The following is a 19,904-nucleotide window of genomic DNA, read 5'->3' as shown; positions in this document are numbered from 1 at the left end:
TTCATCAATTCATGATCTCAATCTAAAATCTAACTATCATCTTTACATAATGTGTACAACATTACACAGTCATTTGGATTTTAGAATCTATGCCGCTGTTTAGGAGAGGTTTATATCATCTCACTGTTTTATGCTTAGTATCGATCAATATTTTGATGTACATAATTTCTCTTATGTTTGAATTAGAGTTGTACTGTTTACATGGATTGTTTCTCTTATCGTCGTTATGCATATGAATTTCGGTTATTCTAGATTTTAAGTTGTTACAAACCTCCTTTTCATTTTCTGTGTATCTTATTTCAGTTAAACCAAAGAATATATCACTGGTAAAGTTCATCATGGATAATTAAGTCATTAAAACAACTCCGAAGAACTATTTTTATGATCACGTTCCCAAAGTACGTGTACTCACTGACTTTATTCATCAGAAACGCGCGATAATCGACTTTAATGAGTCACTTTTAAATCTCACTAGGGTTGTTGATGATCAGTACTGACTAGCGTGAAATAAGCCTAGGATTTCTTTCCAACTGAGTTCAAGCATCCTACATCAAATCTGGTGTTTCATAGGATGTATGTTTGTTGGTGTTAACAGTTAAATTGATGCCCTGTGAACAATTATTGAGTATGATATTGTAACAGGAAACAAAATATAAGAAGAACTCAAAAATGTCTCGTACAATACAGTAGTAGGAAAGTTTGGACTGAAAGACTAATTAATAAAATTTTGTTTTACGAGTTATACTACTTAAGTAACAAAATGTTATTGAGTCAATTAAATTCGTGTTAACGCGTGATGTTTGTATAATAGAAACTTTGAAATCCTAAACACCTTGTTTCATTAGCTTAATTTGAGGCTTAATTGAAGTAAGAGAGTGGTGTCATATTGAAACTTATAGATTTCATATTGCTTTCATACATAAGATTATACTGAAATCAATACTGAAGTGTTCTTTTTTTCATTTGAACGCATATTAGGAAGCATCAGTTTTTCACATCGTCTATAAATGTTTGTCTTGAATCGGATTAATCAAAATTCTCACTCAACTGTACGCTTCAATGTACTTCTAATACATAATCTGTATCCGAAACAATTGTCTTGAAGTTTTATGTGTGTTTTTTCCCTTAAATTCTGACTTTATGATCTTTTGGAAAAATTTCGGTTCTCGTGTTCTCCTTAGTTTCAGAAATATTTTTATTATATCAGAGTCTGTATGCAATTTACAGTTTATTTACTAATTATTGAAGAATTTGATTCTACCGCATTTCCATCTCGTATATGTAAATGAAAATCAATACACTGTAAAAGGTCGGATTCATTTACTACAGAACAGTTAACAAAATGTCTTATATGTATAGGATTTGTCTGATGATTGCGTAATGATTTAAATGTGTCACTATCATTAAATAATATAGCCCATTTACGAATCATATTATCACTATTTAGTCTTTCGGACCATTATTATTACTACAATAATTTTGATCTGTTTAATATTTATCTAATTAATTGTATTTCGTTATGTTAATCTATTTAGGTTAACATTTAGGCTAATTAACATTTGTATCCGATTTTATAATGATTATAACTAACTGTTTATTAATTACATTTATAATCACAAAAACACACCACAGAATAATCTATATTTGTAGTTGTTTGTTCTCAAGGTATTGATTTTTATTCTAAGAACGGAACAGAAGTAAATTTCAAGGGAACAAAAACGACCAGGATTCAACGTATATATCTATATATATACGCGTGTTCTACTACGTAATTTGGCATTTATGAAATGGAAAAACAAATAATTGCACAAATTTTAATGAATGTTTTATTTATATTTTTCAACATCACCATGAAAAGAAGAGAAGTAATGAGAGTGAGGAGACCAGTTCTTTTGTGTATAATTAAATGCTTTAGGTTACAGTGATTAGAAAGAGTTTAATTTATTTTTTAATCATTCAGTAAAAACAAACAAACAATGAATTGAGTTGTAACATCTTAAAAACAAATAATCAAATGTTTAAAAGATTTTATGATCATATACTCAATTTACTACTGTATTAAGAATATTAAGTAGTAAAGGCAGAAATCGGAAAAAAAGAATCATGATTTCTTTTGTTTACTTGTTTATTATTCATATAAGTAAACAACAACAATAATAATAGTACACTTGTTATTAATTACAATTTAATCAATATTTATAAAGTAATTATATAATGAAAAGTAAATTAATAAATATCATTTGATGTTTTAGAACAATGAAAATGTTTATTAAACCAATCACGTATACGTCTTAATAATCTTATAGGATATAAACTTTGATCTGTAGTTTTTTCATAATTCATTTCATTTTCATGAGATTGATAAGATTTACGATTTTCCCATTTAGCTAATTTAGCTAATGGAAAACAAAGTAGACCTGATATTAAAACAGATAATCCACCAAGAATAAAGATTAAATTAAAATTCTTGAATCGATCATACATAGCACCTAAAATTGTGATGAAACAAATCAAAGATGATTTATTAGTAATAACAAAAAAAGAAATTGATTTACATTTCAAAATAGAAGAAGCCTTTTGAATTAAGGTTATATTGAGGCAATACGCACAGTATGAACATATGGTTAGTAAGAGGCTGAGCAGTTGAATTCCTAAACATCAATGGGAAGATTCAAACAAACAATACTAAGTGAATTTAAACTTCACCTCATTACACAAGCAAGTGGCTATCAGGACTTAGTGGCTGAGTGGATAACGTAATGGCGTTTGAAGCGAGGGTACTGGGTTCGAGTCCCAGATTGAACATCAATTCTGAGATGCATGTACATCCGGTTGACGAGTTGCAAATAGGACGAAACGCGGGTCCTGGATTCCACTGCTAGCCACTATCTATCTTTGCTTATAATGCTTTTGAATTAAGGCTATATCGAGGCAATACGCACAGTATGAACATATACAAATAAGAGACTGACTAGTTGCAGTCCTAAACATCAATGGGAAGATTCAAACAAACAATACTAAGTGAATTTCAATTTTTTGAATAGTTGAAAAAACTAATGAAATCCTGTTGATAAACTTTATATACTTACTTCATTTGAATATTTATTGCAAATCTTTTCGATTTTACAGTGAAATAGTTCATTTTTAACTAGTTATTACATATCTGTAAACGAAATTGACCAAGATATAATCTAATCTTTTATTGAAAATAATTTTCAATATCAACTAATCAGGATACTGTAAAACGTATCCGTCTAAATGATAGACTTCTCATGATTTCACAATCATAACTTCAGTAGCAATCTATCGCGTGATAACTGAGTCTGAGTAAAAATATGATGTAACTCAAACACTGGTTTAAAATGTAATGGTCATTACTTCCAACAACAGTTGATTCAAAATGTAGCCCACCAATCAAACTGTTTTTATCTTTATATAAATGTCTCATACTCGTTCATGGCTTGAAAAGGTCATCTTTAAATTGATGATACTTTCACAAAATCAATTATGTAAAAAATGTTGTTTTCGTTACTAGCTAGTTTCATCCTGATGAATTTCAAGCTATTGAAGTAAAAATATATGATTGTTAGATGCGATTAATTTGTATTTTGCGGGATTTATTTATCATTGAAATCGAAAGATGGTTATGTTGTATTATAGATCGATATGAATTCGAAATGGCGACCATTAGATTTCAAGTCAATGTCTAAGTTGGGACCTGCTAGCATTGAAACTCCTGGATATTAAGTTAGATACTATTCGAAGTCGTGTCTAAAACGAGGGTTGAGTATCAATGCAAATTCACAGACGTATGCAATAGTTTTCGATAAGAGAAAAAACTTTAATTCTTGCTGTATACTTTGTAAAATAAAAATTTACATTTCATGGTACAATGATTTAATTTTCATACTTCAAGGAACATTCTCAAAGATATATATATATATGCTCAAACAAAATATATCTTGTAACATATATAAATTCCATGAAGTTTATTTAATTGTATCCTCGTATATTTTATATGCGTTCTGGTGTATTCATATAATTAACGCCCTAAATTGTTGCATCTATAAATAAAAAATATCCAGTTTAAACGTTTGAACCCTGAAAGATAAACATGAGTAGAAAATTCGTTTCATTTACTAATATGGGCTTTAAACCAGATGAGATATCGGATTACTATACTGATTTTGTTAAACATTAGAGATGTCATACATTGAGTTTTATTGTAACTTGTATTTATTATTTTTAGAAATTTATTTAAAAACTAATTTTACTTAGGTATTACATTACTTAAGAGCAATACAGAACTTACCGAATGCTGGTGGTGCCCCGATATATGCAAAAGCTTGAAATAGTAACATATATCCAAAAGCATTGGTTAATCGATCTAAACCCAAAACTTGAACAATTAAAATTGTTCGAACAGATATGAATGCAGCTGTTAAAAAAAGAAAATAATAAAAATTTAACCAATCATAGAGATGAATGAAGAGGAAACGAAGGTTATGGTTAAGAAGTGAAAGATGATTTATTTAACTGTATATAACCTACAAGTAGATTTCATGTGGTTCATGGGATCCTGTAAATGTATGACTGAAAATGACCAGATGTGACATATTTTGGAACTATCTTTAAAAAAACATGACATTCTATGTTTAATATAAAAAAGTGCTTCCATGAACACAAAACACAATTATTCGCTTTAGTTCTATTTAACTAGATCACATTTTATTCTTTCTGCATTTGGGCACAGTATTCAACGATTTTTTAAAGGTTTCAAAGCATTTGAACCATAAATCTATTCGTTAAATACTCTATTTTCTTTCGACATTAAAATGGATAATCGTGATCGATAGATGGATTTGAAATTTGACAACAGCCTAAACGAATGTTTAGTACATTTACCAATAATCGGTTTTCATCCGTGATAGAGGATTTGTTTACATTTGACCAATCACCAGGTAGTGAGGAATGTTTATTTAGTCTTTCAGTGCAGACCAAAGGCTACCTTTCAGAAATACAATTTTTTACTCATTGGGATATAACGGAGAATATATTTATTATACCATCTTTCATTTTTCAAGATGTTTCTAGGATTTGTCCATTCGATACTGATTTAGCTAGATATTTATTGTCCTTTTCCGGATTCCCTAAACTTCGCGGAGGATTTTTTGAGGGGTTAAATAAATTATCAGTAAATAACGATTATTCAAATCAATTTCACTGTATAGAAACATGGTCAATAAAGTTTTTACTACGTTGTCACAATTCACATTGGAGTTTATTATATTTAGATTACAGTTCGACCTAAATTATACAACCGTTGGAAACCCTGGAGTAATGGACGGCCGTTTTGTCCTTGTAGGGGACTGAACAGTGAGCACCCACAAACTTGCCACCGGAAGTCGAATCCACGACTTTGATAAGATGTAAATCAACACTACGCTATTGTAATGTCTAGTACTATGTCAAGCCCACATGGGTTATTCTAGCTTTCGGAAAAACCAATTTATTCATTCGCATTGAGTCACATTTTGACCATGTCTGTTATTCGCTTATTAACTTTGACTGTTTTCATATGAGCGTATGTTTGTGCATTGCTTATCCTACCTGTCACATGTATGTAGCCTATTTTTGTTTGATCATAAATATGGAGTTACGTGTGATCGAATTGAGTTATCTCACTCGCCTTCTCTGTTGCGCTTTTCAGATTCCTATTCTGAATGTCTGTTTGGATAAACGAATGCTTGGAATAAATTCTTCCAAATCAATCCGTATTTGACTTTTTGTTACCGTGTCACACAAATGGGTGAGCCTATGTAATAAACAGAGTTAAATGGAAGACTTATGTTCATAGCACCTTCGTACTATCAAACTGGAGTCAGATACTGGGCTACAGAAGTGATGAACACGTCTTCAAATAATAGATTTGTGAGAAAGATTAATATAGAAGAATCATATTCTTTGAACAATAACACGTTGGCTAATTAAAACACCCCATGTAAATTAAATGTATGTTTATAGATAGATAATGTTTCAAGCTCAGTGTACTTACATATTGAGAGACCATATAAACATGAATAGCCAATCAGTCCACCGTAAACTGTAATTAACGGGACCAGAGATGTAAGTAACCCGGATGTGACTAGTGAAATATTATTAATGTAAAGTACATTAGCCCATGGCTGATCAGATAACCAACCTATAAATCGAAAATATATAAAGAATTTTCATCAAATTCAACAATTCTAATAATTTAATGTTTGTGAAATTATTAAAATCAATGTATTTTCACTTCACATTTGCAAATAAACATAAGTATGCGTATCCCTGATAGCTATAATTTAAAAAAATCATAATTAAACTGTTCAAAATACTTCACATAGTATTGTTTGTTTGAATCTTCCCATTGATGTTTAGGACTGCAACTGGTCAGTCTCTAATTGGCATATGTGCATACTGTGCGTATTGCCTCGATATAGCCTTAATTCAAAAGCATTATAAGCAAAGATAGATAGTGGTTAGCAATGGAATCTAGGACAGACGTTTAGTCCTATTTGAGACTCATCAGCTGGATGTACCTGCATCCTGTACGCGCGTCCTAGATACCACTGCTAGCAACTATCCATCTTTGCTTATAAAGCTTGTGACTTAAGACAATATCGAGGTAGTCCGTTCAGCATACACAAATACCAACAAAAGACTGATCAATTTCAGTGCTAATTATGAAGATGCAAATAAACAATACCAAGTGAATTAAATGAATTAAGGTTAAAAAATTTTAAGGTAGATAATAGTGACTTTCATTTTAACTGACTGTATAACTATAATTCAACTGAGCCAATAACGTTTTCGATGAAAAACTTATTGCCCCATTTCTAAATCTTTCATTTTCTTTAAAATGTTATGATTATTTTGTAATTATTATTGGCTTTTTCAGTTTTTTTATGGTATAGAGTTTCTAAGACATTTTGATGAGCTTTTCATCAATTAAGATTAATAAGTATACATAAATAAGAAGATAATCCGTTTGTATTTTAAATATATTGTCAGATCGATCAGAAATTTGCATTTATTTGACTTTGATACTACCAACGTTTTATTTTATTATTTAGGCTGAATAAGTCACACGACTTAGCTGATGATTGATTTTTAATTCGGTGTTCAACAATGAGAATAATATCTGTTATATGAATCGAACTATGCGTAGCTATGTACTTGAACGTCATGGATCTTATTTACGTAAGTAACAATTAGAAATATTTTCTATAAATTGGCAATAATTTCTTTAGATCTTTCTCCTACATCGATACTTTCTACCTAACTAAGAGTATACTGATTTCACAATCCTACTCGGAAGTGACATTGATAAATTCCAGAATTTTATCAAGATCTGGAATATCCGAGCGAGAATATCCAAAACATTAAATAGGAATAATATGTTTGTAAAATCTCAGAGAATGAATTTGAAGTAAATCCAACGTTTCACCTGGAAATCTGGCCCAAGCTTTTTCAAGGAAATATAATCAAACATCAAAATTATCGAATATAAATAGGTACATGGTTCTCCGGTTTACTGTATACTGAATAGGTCATCCAATCAGCGATAAAAATGTCTAAACTAGGTATATTTATTAGTGCGTAAGAGACTTGGACCAGATTACCAGGCGAAACGTTGAATTTATTTCAAATTCATTCGCTGAGATTTTACAAATATATTGTTCCTATTTAATGTCTTACATCAACTCGGTGCCCAAATACTGTGAAACTATTCGCTCTAATTAAGACGAAAGTTCTTATATAGAGAATATCCAAAGTAAATATTTGATTTAATCTTTTTTCATTCAGATCGGTATTATTATTGTAGTCCCTTTCTAAACTTTTTGATTATTCTCCTTATCAGAAATGCTAAAATTTACATGAATACATAAATTAATAAAGTTCTACTTTATTCTCATTTAACTATTGACCAATCTATCTATCCCTTATCTCAGACATACCATGAAAAAATCCACCTTAATATGTCCATATCCTCATTCTACTTATTGATTGATATGGTTATTTTTTTCCGAGCGACATAACAAACTATATAAATGAAACTTTTATCCTTTATCGATTGTTTTGGAAAAAGGGAAAACTCTATTTTTTTAAAAAACTATTAAATTTTCAATATGCCAAAAAATAAAATAATCATTTTAATCTTTAAGTATGTATTTATATGTAGAAACCCCTTTAGTGAATATAAATACTATGGAACATTCCAAAAAATAAAAAAATCCTAGAATCTATTTATAACACCTTTTATCTTAAAGTGTCCTTTCTTTTTAATGAAAGTGATGTATGTAAAAGTGTAAAACTTCAAAATATTCAATATGGAATCAAATTGTTCATAGTAACAAGACATAATATAAACAAGAAAACAATATCCCTTGGAGTGAATATTTGTAAATAATAAAAATCAATTATCTGGGTTATTACATTGTAGTGTGGTCTACTTATATCCATATAAGTAGTATATGGCGATGGTCAGACATATAATGTATTTTGGCAGAAGACCGATAAGGAAAGAACCGAAATGAAGCGCAATTGGTAGGAAAATGCATGAACAATGGAATCACAGAAGATGAACTGATATTTACAGAAGGAACAGTGAAGATTGAGATAATTGGTTGTTATTTTGCAAATTAACTATTTGCTGTATGGTTATCAGAATTTAATGAGATAGTCTGTAATTTCTCTCTATAATACATTCAATTGTCCTCAACTAGTGTTCTGTTCATTACAACATAACTAAGTTTCACCAATTCAATTCGACAGTTATTAAGTTAATATTCTGTAGTCCTGAATAATACTATGAGATTTCATAGTTAAATATCTTTATAATTCTAACTAGTTGTTGATAAACTTATGAATATACCATACAAAGATGAAACATGTAACTGGAAAAATAAAAAAGATTTCTATGACAGACACAATCATAAACTTAATCATGGTTAGAAGTTTAATGGAAACACAAAAGAAGAGTGAATCAATTGAAGTGAAATCTTAATTATGTAATTTAAATATAATATTCATTTCTAATTACATGCTATTCTAATAGACATTACTAAGTGGGTATACTTATTAATCTCTGTAAAAAAAGAAACCTTGTATAATATGTTCGTATTTAATAAATAATTAAATTATTATTTCCAGTTGTTGGTTCTAAAAAATTGAACAAATCACATTGGTTGACGTTGAATAAACAAAAAACTTTGATTTTATAAAATCAATGGATGACTACTGATTTCCCAGTTTTATGATATTTAAAATAGTACACTAAGTATCCTTGACTATAAAGGAGCATTAGACAACGTGGATAGGAAAACTTTGTGGGACCTTCTTCGACATTATGGTGTACATGAGATCGTCGTCATCATGCAGAATTCATATGACAGACTACACTGCAAACTCGTGCACGAAAGACATCTAAGAGATGAAATCCAAGTAAAGATCGTTGTCATATAAGGCTGCTTGCTCTCGCCCTGTCTCTTTCTTCTGGTGATTGATTAGATTATGAAGACCTCCACATCTTAGGGAGAAGCACTGAATAAAATGGACAGCTTGCATGAAACTAGACGTTTCGGGCCTCTCGGATGATCTTGACCTTCCATCCCATACACACGAACAAATTCAGGTCAGGACAGTCAGTGTAGCAGAAGCCTCTGCATCAGAGGTAAAAGCAAGACCCTTAAATACAACACGGAGAACACCGACCCAACCAAAATTTATGGAGAAACTCTGGAGGAGGTGGAAACTTTCACGTACCTAGCTGGTCAGCTTGATCGACGAACAAGGAGGATCGGATGGAGACATAAAGATAAGGATTGGGGAAGTAAGGACAGCATTTCTGCAGTTGAAGAATATATGGAACTCAAAAAGACTGTCAACCAATATCAAAGTCAGGATCTTTAATAAGAACGTCGAGACAGTTGGTTTCATTGTACGGAGCTGAAACTTGGAGAACTACTACAACCATCATCAGAAAAGTACAGCTATTTATAAACAATTGTCTACACAGGATGTTCAATGTCCGTTGGTTGAATACTATCAGCAACAACCTGCTGTGAGAGAGAACAAATCGACCTTAGGATGAAGAGGAAATTAGGAAAAAATGTTGGGAGTGGATAGGACAAAAAATCACCAAACTCAAAAACGAGACAAGCACTAAGTTGGAATGATGAAATAAAACGGAAAAGACGAAGACCAAAGAATACAACGCATCGGAAATTGAAGGTAGATATGAAAAGGATAAACTGCAACTGGAAAGGATTGTTGAGGACTCTGGTGAGCGACCTATACTCCTCCACGAGGGATAACAGGCGTAATTAAGTATCCATTGATACATTTTTACAGATAGTCCAACGTTGTAGCCAGAAACGCTCATCTTACATGAGTGTAGGAATTTATCACATATAAATATATGACAGCGTGTCACCAACTTAGGAACCGAATCCGCCCGATTTGTCAAAGTGACTGCTTCGAGTTGAATGTGATTATTTACAGAACAGTTCCGTCAACTGATCCAATACTGACCTTCCTACTTAATATTTCTTCTTTTCCAAAAACTATCGCAGGCAAAGGAAACTTTGAGGTTTATTCAGTTATTTATATTTTATTGACCAACATGTATTAGTTCAATGCAAACTAATGGAACAGTCTGTCTATTCTGAAGCCCATTGGTCGGGTAAACTTGGGAGAAAAATAAATATTTCTGTTGTTTGCCGAATTGGATGTGTGCCAAAAGTCCCTTTATCAAATGGGATAGTTAATATTTAACTAGTTTCAAGGTTCAAACTAGGACACAGCCAACTCTAAATAAGTATCTGCTTATTTAAATAACAAAAAAGCAAAATGTAACCACATATGTAACTTGCTGCAAGTCACAAAATCTCTAATTTTGTTTTATAAAAAGAAATGACATTGAAAAAAGGTAAATGAAGTTGGAAATGCGATTATTAAAATAAAACAACTGCCAATATAGTTGTTCTACTTCAAACAGTTGTTTTATCATAGAGTCTCTTACCGTCAAACAATAATTCTCAATAGTATAAATCATAGAATCCATTAATTGGTTACCATTTCTTGATTTCACTGAATAGGTTTAGATGCTTTTTCTACTATCCAAGTAATGATTATGATCGATAATAAAATGGCAAAAAAATATTCTGAACAAATACAAAATCTAAGTAGACCGATAACAGTGCCAATATACTGTTAACACAAACACGTACACATAGTCTAATTCATTAGTAGTCATTATATTTTTTTCTTGAATCTGATATAAGACAGATTCAATTGAGTTTTATTATAGAATGCAGTGGTTGCAATAATCTAGAACAGTAGATTGTATTGTTTTTAATGATAGAAAAAATAACCCAGTGATAAGACAAAGTGAAAAAAACAACAAAGGATTTGTTTACATAAATCTCAAACAATGAACTTTTCCTTCTGTTACATACCTGTGAATATTCTTCCAACTGTATTCGAACCACCAAGATAAGCTAATAAATACGATGCAGATGATTCACTTGCACCAAGCTGTTGAGCATTATCTTTAAGAAATTGATATGGAACGCAATAGCCTAAGGATAAAAAATGAAACAAGGTTAACAAAAAGGTGAAGAAGAAGAAAGAAACTGAGTCTCAAAAGCGAAATATTAACAATTAAGCACACATACTACTTCAACATCAGAAAACATCTTTCCCATTTGTGTAAGTTTAACGATTTTTGAAACTAAATTAATGGTTTACGTGTTTGATATTATGAGTAACTAATAGGTAGTCCAATAATTATTAAATATCAGGATAGAGTTTTGTAGATTGTTGAGTTTCACTGTGTGGCGCATATATAACTGGTGCCCCCTTTTACCAATATTTGTGTTCAAATAAAATAAATGAATGAATGTAAGATCACCACGTAAAACCTGGAAGCACTGAACGGCCGTTTCTTCCAAGTATGGAACTCCTCAGCAGTGCTCATCCACGATCCTTCACGCGTGATTTGAATCGAGGACCTTCAGTCTCGTGCGAATGCTTAACTTTTAAACCACTGAACATTACTAAATAATAAGCAAATGATAGTGCTTGTTATTATCATCAAGGCTAATTAACCAATATGTCGATTAACTATTGATTTAAACAGTACTGGATGCATAGATGAATAGCTGGACAAGAACATGAACCAATATGGTATGATTATTCAATTTCAACAGCACATTCAATTCTCTGTAGATCATTTTTGAAAATAAACAAAACAGATACATGGCAAAGGGTTATAGACTTCATTAAGAGTTCACTAGTTACAAAATGATTATTAGATTCCTAATGTTTGAAAGGTTTTTATAATGACGTGTATACTGATATTTGAACTGTTGAGATGTTTAAAATTCTGATAATACGAGTTAATACGAAGTATATTACTGCATACACGATGATGATGACGACGCTACGTGATTATGTTTGTTTAAACTTATTTTAGTTTCATCTAAATGTATATGTTGACATTGGAAAAAGAAGGCAAAAAATGTTTTAAAAAATGAAAATAAGGTCTGATCGTACGGTTATTCAACTAATAAAAATTTTATTGTCAAACTATTTGGGGTAAACAGTTAAAATGCACGAATATAGTTGCTAGTTTGAGGAGGATAAGTGCATTCATTTATCATTTATGATTATATGTAAGCAACAGTTAGCGTTCTCTGAGATAGGGAATATCTTATTGTTAAGGAAAAAGAATATCAATGGACTATAATACAAAAAGTTGAGACATGGTTTAATCTTGGTTCATCCAACTCGACACGATAATCCAGCATCATAAATCAACTTTAACAACATTAGATATATACAATTTATGCATATTATATCAAATGTCTTATAAATTAGAGATATCATCATAAAATAAATGGATAGGTACATGGGGGTCACTAGTTTATTTTTTAGATTACATAAGTAATCAGTTAGGGATTTATATTGTTATCGTAGATTAAAAACAATCAATGTAATCTGTCCCTTTCACGCTAATCAGCACAAGTATGAAAAAAAACTAAAAAAAATCCAAATAACTAATTCGGACTCCATCACTTGTATTGGATGCGTTAAATAAAACGCGTTTCCATTATAATCCTATCTGCTATTTATCTTATAAAAAAAACGAATGTTTATAAACATGTATTATATATGGAATTTCATTAGCTACCTATGAAATACAATCTATTTGTTTCCACTTTTTATCTGAAGAGATTAATATTTTATGTCTTACTGATCAATATGTTAATTTAAATGTTAGTAAATAACGGTTCACCGCTATAAGCAATGATAGATAGTGGAAAGCAGTGAAATCCAGGACATGCGTTCCGTCCTATTTGGGACTCATCAACTGGATGTACCTGCGTCTCAGAGTTGATGTTCACTCTGGGACTCGAACCGAGTAACTTTCGCTCCAAACGCCATCGCGTTATCCACTCGGCCACTGAGTCCTGATAGCCACTTGCGTGTGCAATGGGATGAAGTTTAAATTCATTCAGTATTGTTTGTTTGAATCTTCCCATTGATGTTTAGGACTGCAACTGGTAAGTTTCTTATTGGACGAAATGCGCGGCCTGAATTCCATTGATAGCCACTATCCATCTTTGCTTACCATGCTTGTGAATTTCGGCTATGTCGAGGCAATACGCACAGTATGCACATATGCTAATTAGAGACTGACCAGTTGCAGTCCTAACACATCAATGGGAAGATTCAAACAAACAATACTAAATGAGTTCACCGTTATATTTTGATTAGGAAGATAATAATAAATTATTTTTTTGTATTTAACTCATAGTCTTCGTCACATTTTTAGATGGGATATAAAATGTATTGCTCATATATTGATGTAAATTATTGGTCATCATTTCGTGTGGCCGAATTTTCTAAATAACAAAGGTGTTAATTCACTAGATTAATAGGGAAATTCAACTTGTTAAGAGGAAGACAAGTATCACCGGTTATAATATATGATGATCATGTATTATGGTCAATCAATACAAATAGGAAAAGTTAACCATTAAGTGTTAAGTCAACGGTCAGAAGGTTAAGTGTCTATTGACGTACATTTTGAATTCTCACCGTTGTGGAGTCTCATAACAGTGGAAAATGCATCATGTAATCAGCAGTCGTCTAAGTACAATCAGATAGTGATGTAAATTACAGAAATTATAAAATACTGAACCCATATAATTAGTTCATGAATATTCTTGATTTTATCAAGACATATTTAACTTGTACAATGAATATATGGGTTCTCCTGCCCCATCATTAACCATCATTCACATGGTAGTAGAATAACTTGGTTTCAGACAGTATCCTATTAAAACAAATACATTTATGCTTATATCTTCGTTTACGATCTATACGTCTGTAAAATTCAGTTTAGCAGAACAACCACTACAAGGCGAATACAATTAACACTTATGTACTCGAAATGTTTTCAAACATTCAACCAATCTGTATTGGACTCGTTAAGAAAATTATTTTAGAAAAAATTGTTTACATTGTGTGACTTTCAAACTCACCAATCATACTGAGTACACTAGAAACTGAAAGTAATATAAATGTTGGACTTTTCAATAATTCTATATCTAAAACATTTTTAATCATAGACCATATTGGCCGACGTATATGCACTTCTTCAGCGGGCATTGTTACTGATCGAATATATGAGGCTACATCAGTTGTAGATAGGAACTGAAAAAAAATGTTTTAGAAATAAGTAAAACACATTACTATACTGTTTCAATTTTAAGATAACAAGATTTTAAATACTTAGTAAGTTCCAAATGATCATGGGGAAACATTAGTTTGAATAAAGTTCTAGAAAACATGGTCGTAAAATACTTGTCTATGTTTTAATTTTCTGATCCTTCTTACTTTAGTTCCCAAGTAAAAAATGTAGTATGTGTGTACTTTTTCTTCTCAGCACAATGAGTAATTTAGAAATCTCTTTGATTTTGAACCAACATGATCGGATGAATATTTACAAATCGATTACAATGAACAGTTGTTTTTAAATGCTTAGTTTAAAACTCTTATGCATCATCTACTCAAGTGCCTACATAGAATTACAGTCTAAAAATTTAGTTCTTATAGTATGTAGTTTTTAGACTGTTAACTTATAATGTAGTGACCCACTTTCTTTAATTACAATCTAAATGAGTTATAACTTGATTCTTCATAAAATGTTACCAATAAGTGCTAGTCACTTTGCTGGTATGATTGACTAAATAGCTAATGGTTTACCATGATACAGAATTTTCCATAAGCTATCTGATTGAATAGTTTCTAATATGGTGATAGAAATAAATAATTCGTTTTAGGATCATTTCTTCATTTGTTTTCATCGAGAGAATCTATTAAAATACCATTTCATTATAAATCAGTAAATAAAGATGATTCACAATTCAACTTGAGCTGAGCTGTCGCCTGTTACCCCTCGTCGAGGAGCATAGGCCGCCGACCAGCATTCTCCATCCAACTCTGTCCTGAGCCTTCCTTTCCAGTTCTTTTCAGTTAACATTCTTCCTTTCCATATCTGCTTCTATTTACCGGCGTAATGTGTTCTTTGAGCTTCCTCTTTTCCGCTTCGCTTCCGGATTCCAAGTTAGGGATTGCCTTGTAATGCTTATTGGTGATTTCCTTAATGTATGTCCGATCCACTTCCAACGTCTGTTCCTAATTTCCTGGTTTGTCCTCTCCCATAAAACGCTGTTGCTGATAGTATCCGGCCAATGGATGTTGAGTATTTTGCGTAGACAACTATTTATAAATACTTGTACCTTCCTGATGATGGTCGTAGTAGTTCTCCACGTTTCAGCTCCATACAGTAGGACTGTCTTGACGTTCGTATTAAAGATCCTGACCTTGAAATTAGTTGAGAGTTGTTTTGAGTCCCATATGTTCTTCAACTGTAGAAATGCTGCCCTTGCTTTGCCAATCCTCGCATTTACATCTGCATCCGATCCTCCTTGTTTATCAACGATGCTCCCCAGGTACTTGAATGTTTCCACCTCTTCCAGAGTTTCTCCATCAAGTGTGATTGGGTTGGTGTTCTCCGTGTTGCATTTGAGAATCTTGCTTTTTCCTTTGTGAATGTGGAAGCCTATCGATGCGGAGGCTGCTGCTACATTTGCTGTCTTCATCTGCATTTGTTCGTGTGTATGAGAGAGGAGGGCTAGGTCATCTGCGAAGTCCAAATTATCTAATTGATTCTGAGTAGTCCAACAATTCCAATTTACTATGATGATTATCAATAGCAGGTAAAATGTTATTTTATAGTGTTGCTTTCAATATTAATCTATTTATCACGTTTCATGAATAAAAATAAAACATTATTTTACGATTACTATGATAAACGACTTGAGTTAGTGGGTAAGCTATTATTTCTATCGATTTGTCATAACCAGCTAGTAAGGATTGACATATTGTCAGCCAAAACAAATTAATCATTTATTCGAATAATTCACTATTGGTAGTCAATAGATCATGTAGTGAGAGTAACGTAAACAAAGACATCGATAAATATCACGTATAATTACGATGAGTCAAATTTGATTTAATTATTTTTCTCTCGTAATAAGCTATTTTCATTGGATTGTTCTAGCGTACATTTGCATAAAACTTGATACTGTTTATGAATAATGAATGGAACTTTACTGCTCAATCTTCATAATGTTGATTGTCTTGGAGATAGGAGAGAAATAATAACACAATTCATTATGATTAACTTACTTCATTAAGATGTATCAGGCTTCCACTAAGGAATAAATCTTTCTTATAGGCTGGTCTTGACATTTCTTTTTGTAATTCGTTTACAATAGCTTGACAAATTGATGGATCATTTAATTGATTCAATTCTGATGAAGGCATTTTCAATGAAACAACTGAAGTAAAACAAGCATTGCTTCCAAAGTTGTCTGACTAAAAAACGAAATTAGTAAAGAGAAAATGAACAGACTGGAGAGAAGTAGAGCAAAAAGATAATGGAAAATCTGTTAGTTATTGGATTACTGTATTATTCACCCTTAAATAAACAACGTACAGACCAGTGAGTGTGATACTTATTTAGGTATACAAGTAAATATTGAAGTTATTGGTATTACTATATGTGTAGAAATATTTCTTTTTAGAGTTCTGACCTGGATTATATAAGGAAGCTTTCGAAGATAGTTTGAACAAAAGTTTTCAGTTGATACACATCTTATCAATGTGACCATCGGTAATTTCTTCTTAGTTGGATAATTAAAGTGTTTATCCATTTATCTTACATGATCTATTGTTGAAATTAGGTTTCTGTTATATCCCGTGGAGATTTATGAATGGTAACTTTGAGGACTATTTATGGACCAATGTGATATGTATATTTCCTATTGTATAATTGTTAAGTAACTTAACTATTCATATTCATGTTCCTTTTATTATAAGCTTTGTTTTGACCTACGAACTATTACTATACGATTTACCATTCTTGAGTTATCCCCAGTCTATTGATTACTTTTCCCCCTATTCACACCCACATTTGGCTAAATCTCGTACAAATGTTATTTCTATTTTCTGGTGCGATGTTGTCTGTTTGATTGGTATAAAAACTCATTATGATTGAGAATAATGATTCATATTGCAGAGGCTGTTATTGGTGTTCTGGACTTAACCGGCTGGGCTAGGCAGAAAGCAGGACTGATAAGTACTCAAGACTGCTCATACGGCTTTTGTGTATCATTGCTTTGATCGATAATTCGCTCCTCTCTGATTGGTGGGGATCAGCATATTCATATATCAAACACGGCACGTACGCACTCACATGTTATAACAGTTTCTATAATACATTTGATTTGTGCGGTTAATTATGATTACATAATACACTTTGAGTAAATGTATTCAGATAAAACAAAGAATATTGAATATTTTTGTTCAAGTTCAACTATGACATAGATTCATTTAACTTGAATTGGGTTATTTTTTTGTCAAAATATGATCAACTCTTAGAGTATGTCGCTTGACTCTATTTCTTTAATTAAATATATCATTTGATTGTTCGTTGATCTCTTGTAATATTATAAATATGCTTTGCTTTGACTATTCTCTAAGAACGAAGATAACAGTCATGAATGGAATGCCGATATAATGAGGTGAATAGTGTGAGAGTAAATCTTTTGTGGCAATCGTACGAAGGATTATTATTTATATTTTGATTGTACAACTAAGGGAGAATTGGGTTGTTTTATTTTTATATTTGGCTATTTCCAAGCTTTTATTTGACACACAATATTCATATTATATGTCTTATTGTTCCAGATTTATCAATAATTAATTACTTTCTTGTTATTGCATTTTTTGCATTCTTTATAACTAGGCTATGTACACATTCTAAGTTAAGATGGTGGTTGGAGGTAGTCAACAGGAAACCCTGGACCCGGGTTTCGTGCTACTTGGCACTCGTCAGCAAGTTGTACGTGTAATCTTGAGGGGACTGGTGCTCCCTGACGGATTCGATCCCGTGTCACCCAGCTTCACAGTCAGAAACGTTACCACTGAGCTATTCGGGCCGCGACCGACCTCCTGTAGGACTGAGTTGTAATCATAACTGATTGATCACTGGGTGGCCACGTTGCAACTTGGTCGATAGCATTCGGTCAGCACTAAGAAGGACTTGACACTCATGACATTGATCACCACCCAGTGATCAGTCAACTGTGAACACATTGTAAGTTTCTAATTCAGTTGCTATATGGTTAGGTATTTTAGATATAATATGGTCTGAGCTTTGAGTCATGACAGAATAGAAATAGATAGATAGAATTAAGAAATTATAAGCAGCATTTCGATTATCAAATATATCAAGTGATATGGAATAATGTCTCAGATATAACAAATTCCACTACAGAATACATGGAAAGTGTAAGACATTGAACAACTACATCACTTGGTAAAATTTCGTAAAACTCATAAATTGTCTAATAAAATCCCATTTCTCGGGTATATTATTGAATAACATAAGAATGATAAGATTTATCAGTGAATAAGTCATTTTCCGGTAGAAAACTTTGAACCCTTAAGATATATCTTCCTCAAACGTAACGGAGTATATGGGGTTGAGGTTTATTTCATTATTATTTAAAAAATGATTAAAACTATCTTAGAAGTTAAATTATATCAACCGATAAAAAATGTCACTTTAACACCTTATTACTACTATTGTCTTAGTTGTCTTCCATTCTATATGCCTGTCAAAAGTAAAACGGATGAAATAATGACATCAGTTAAAAAACTTATGTAGGCCAGGTTCCATCATCCAATGATACTTATAACGGTTATCATAAAAGGCATTTGAAAGTAATTGGATAGGTATTATAAAGTTTATTAATTCAGTCAATTATTCACTCATTACATTGAAGTATATATGTATGAAAACAGTAAACATAAATGAGACAATCAACTATACATTGAAGTGAGATGTATCTTAAAGCGATACATTAATTCTACTGTGTTATAAATAGTAATTTCTCTATTTTAAGTATCTAAAGGTGTTTTTTACAACGATAAATTACATTACTAACTTAAATGTATCACATAAATTAACAAGCCTTAAGAATTAATTTCCTTTATTATTCAAGTGGTTTTTCTTGTTTCCGTTTCAGTTAATTCCGTTCGATGAAAAGTTCTCTTACTTTTTTCTGATTATTATGTTTAAGTTCTATACTTGTTTAGTAATAAATAATGATATAGTTATAAGCAAAGATAGATAGTGGTTAGCAGTGGAATTCGGGACCCGCGTTTCGTCCTATTTGAGACTCGTCAACTGGATGCATCTGCATCTCAGAGTTGATGTT

At 31.6% G+C, this 19,904-nt stretch overlaps 1 protein-coding gene across 1 annotated transcript in view; it reads right to left on the bottom strand.

The window, feature by feature from the left end:
- Window positions 1–2,119: 2,119 nt before the first annotated feature.
- Smp_161850 (putative monocarboxylate transporter) overlaps window positions 2,120–19,904 on the bottom strand; it is a gene marked incomplete at its 5' end in the record, with an annotated part of 33,106 nt that continues 15,321 nt past the window's right edge. The window contains 6 exons of the mRNA XM_018793828.1: window positions 2,120–2,489; window positions 4,313–4,438; window positions 6,056–6,202; window positions 11,502–11,624; window positions 14,595–14,766; window positions 16,807–16,995. Of these exons, the coding sequence (XP_018648301.1) occupies window positions 2,227–2,489; window positions 4,313–4,438; window positions 6,056–6,202; window positions 11,502–11,624; window positions 14,595–14,766; window positions 16,807–16,995 (1,020 nt within the window). The 3' untranslated portion in view covers window positions 2,120–2,226. The remainder of the gene's footprint in view (window positions 2,490–4,312; window positions 4,439–6,055; window positions 6,203–11,501; window positions 11,625–14,594; window positions 14,767–16,806; window positions 16,996–19,904) is intronic.

This window comes from Schistosoma mansoni, chromosome 1 (assembly GCF_000237925.1).
Source record: "Schistosoma mansoni strain Puerto Rico chromosome 1, complete genome".
NCBI lineage: Eukaryota > Metazoa > Platyhelminthes > Trematoda > Strigeidida > Schistosomatidae > Schistosoma > Schistosoma mansoni.
The sequence above is the reverse complement of the archived record's forward strand: the minus strand, read 5'-3'. Positions and strand labels throughout refer to the sequence as shown.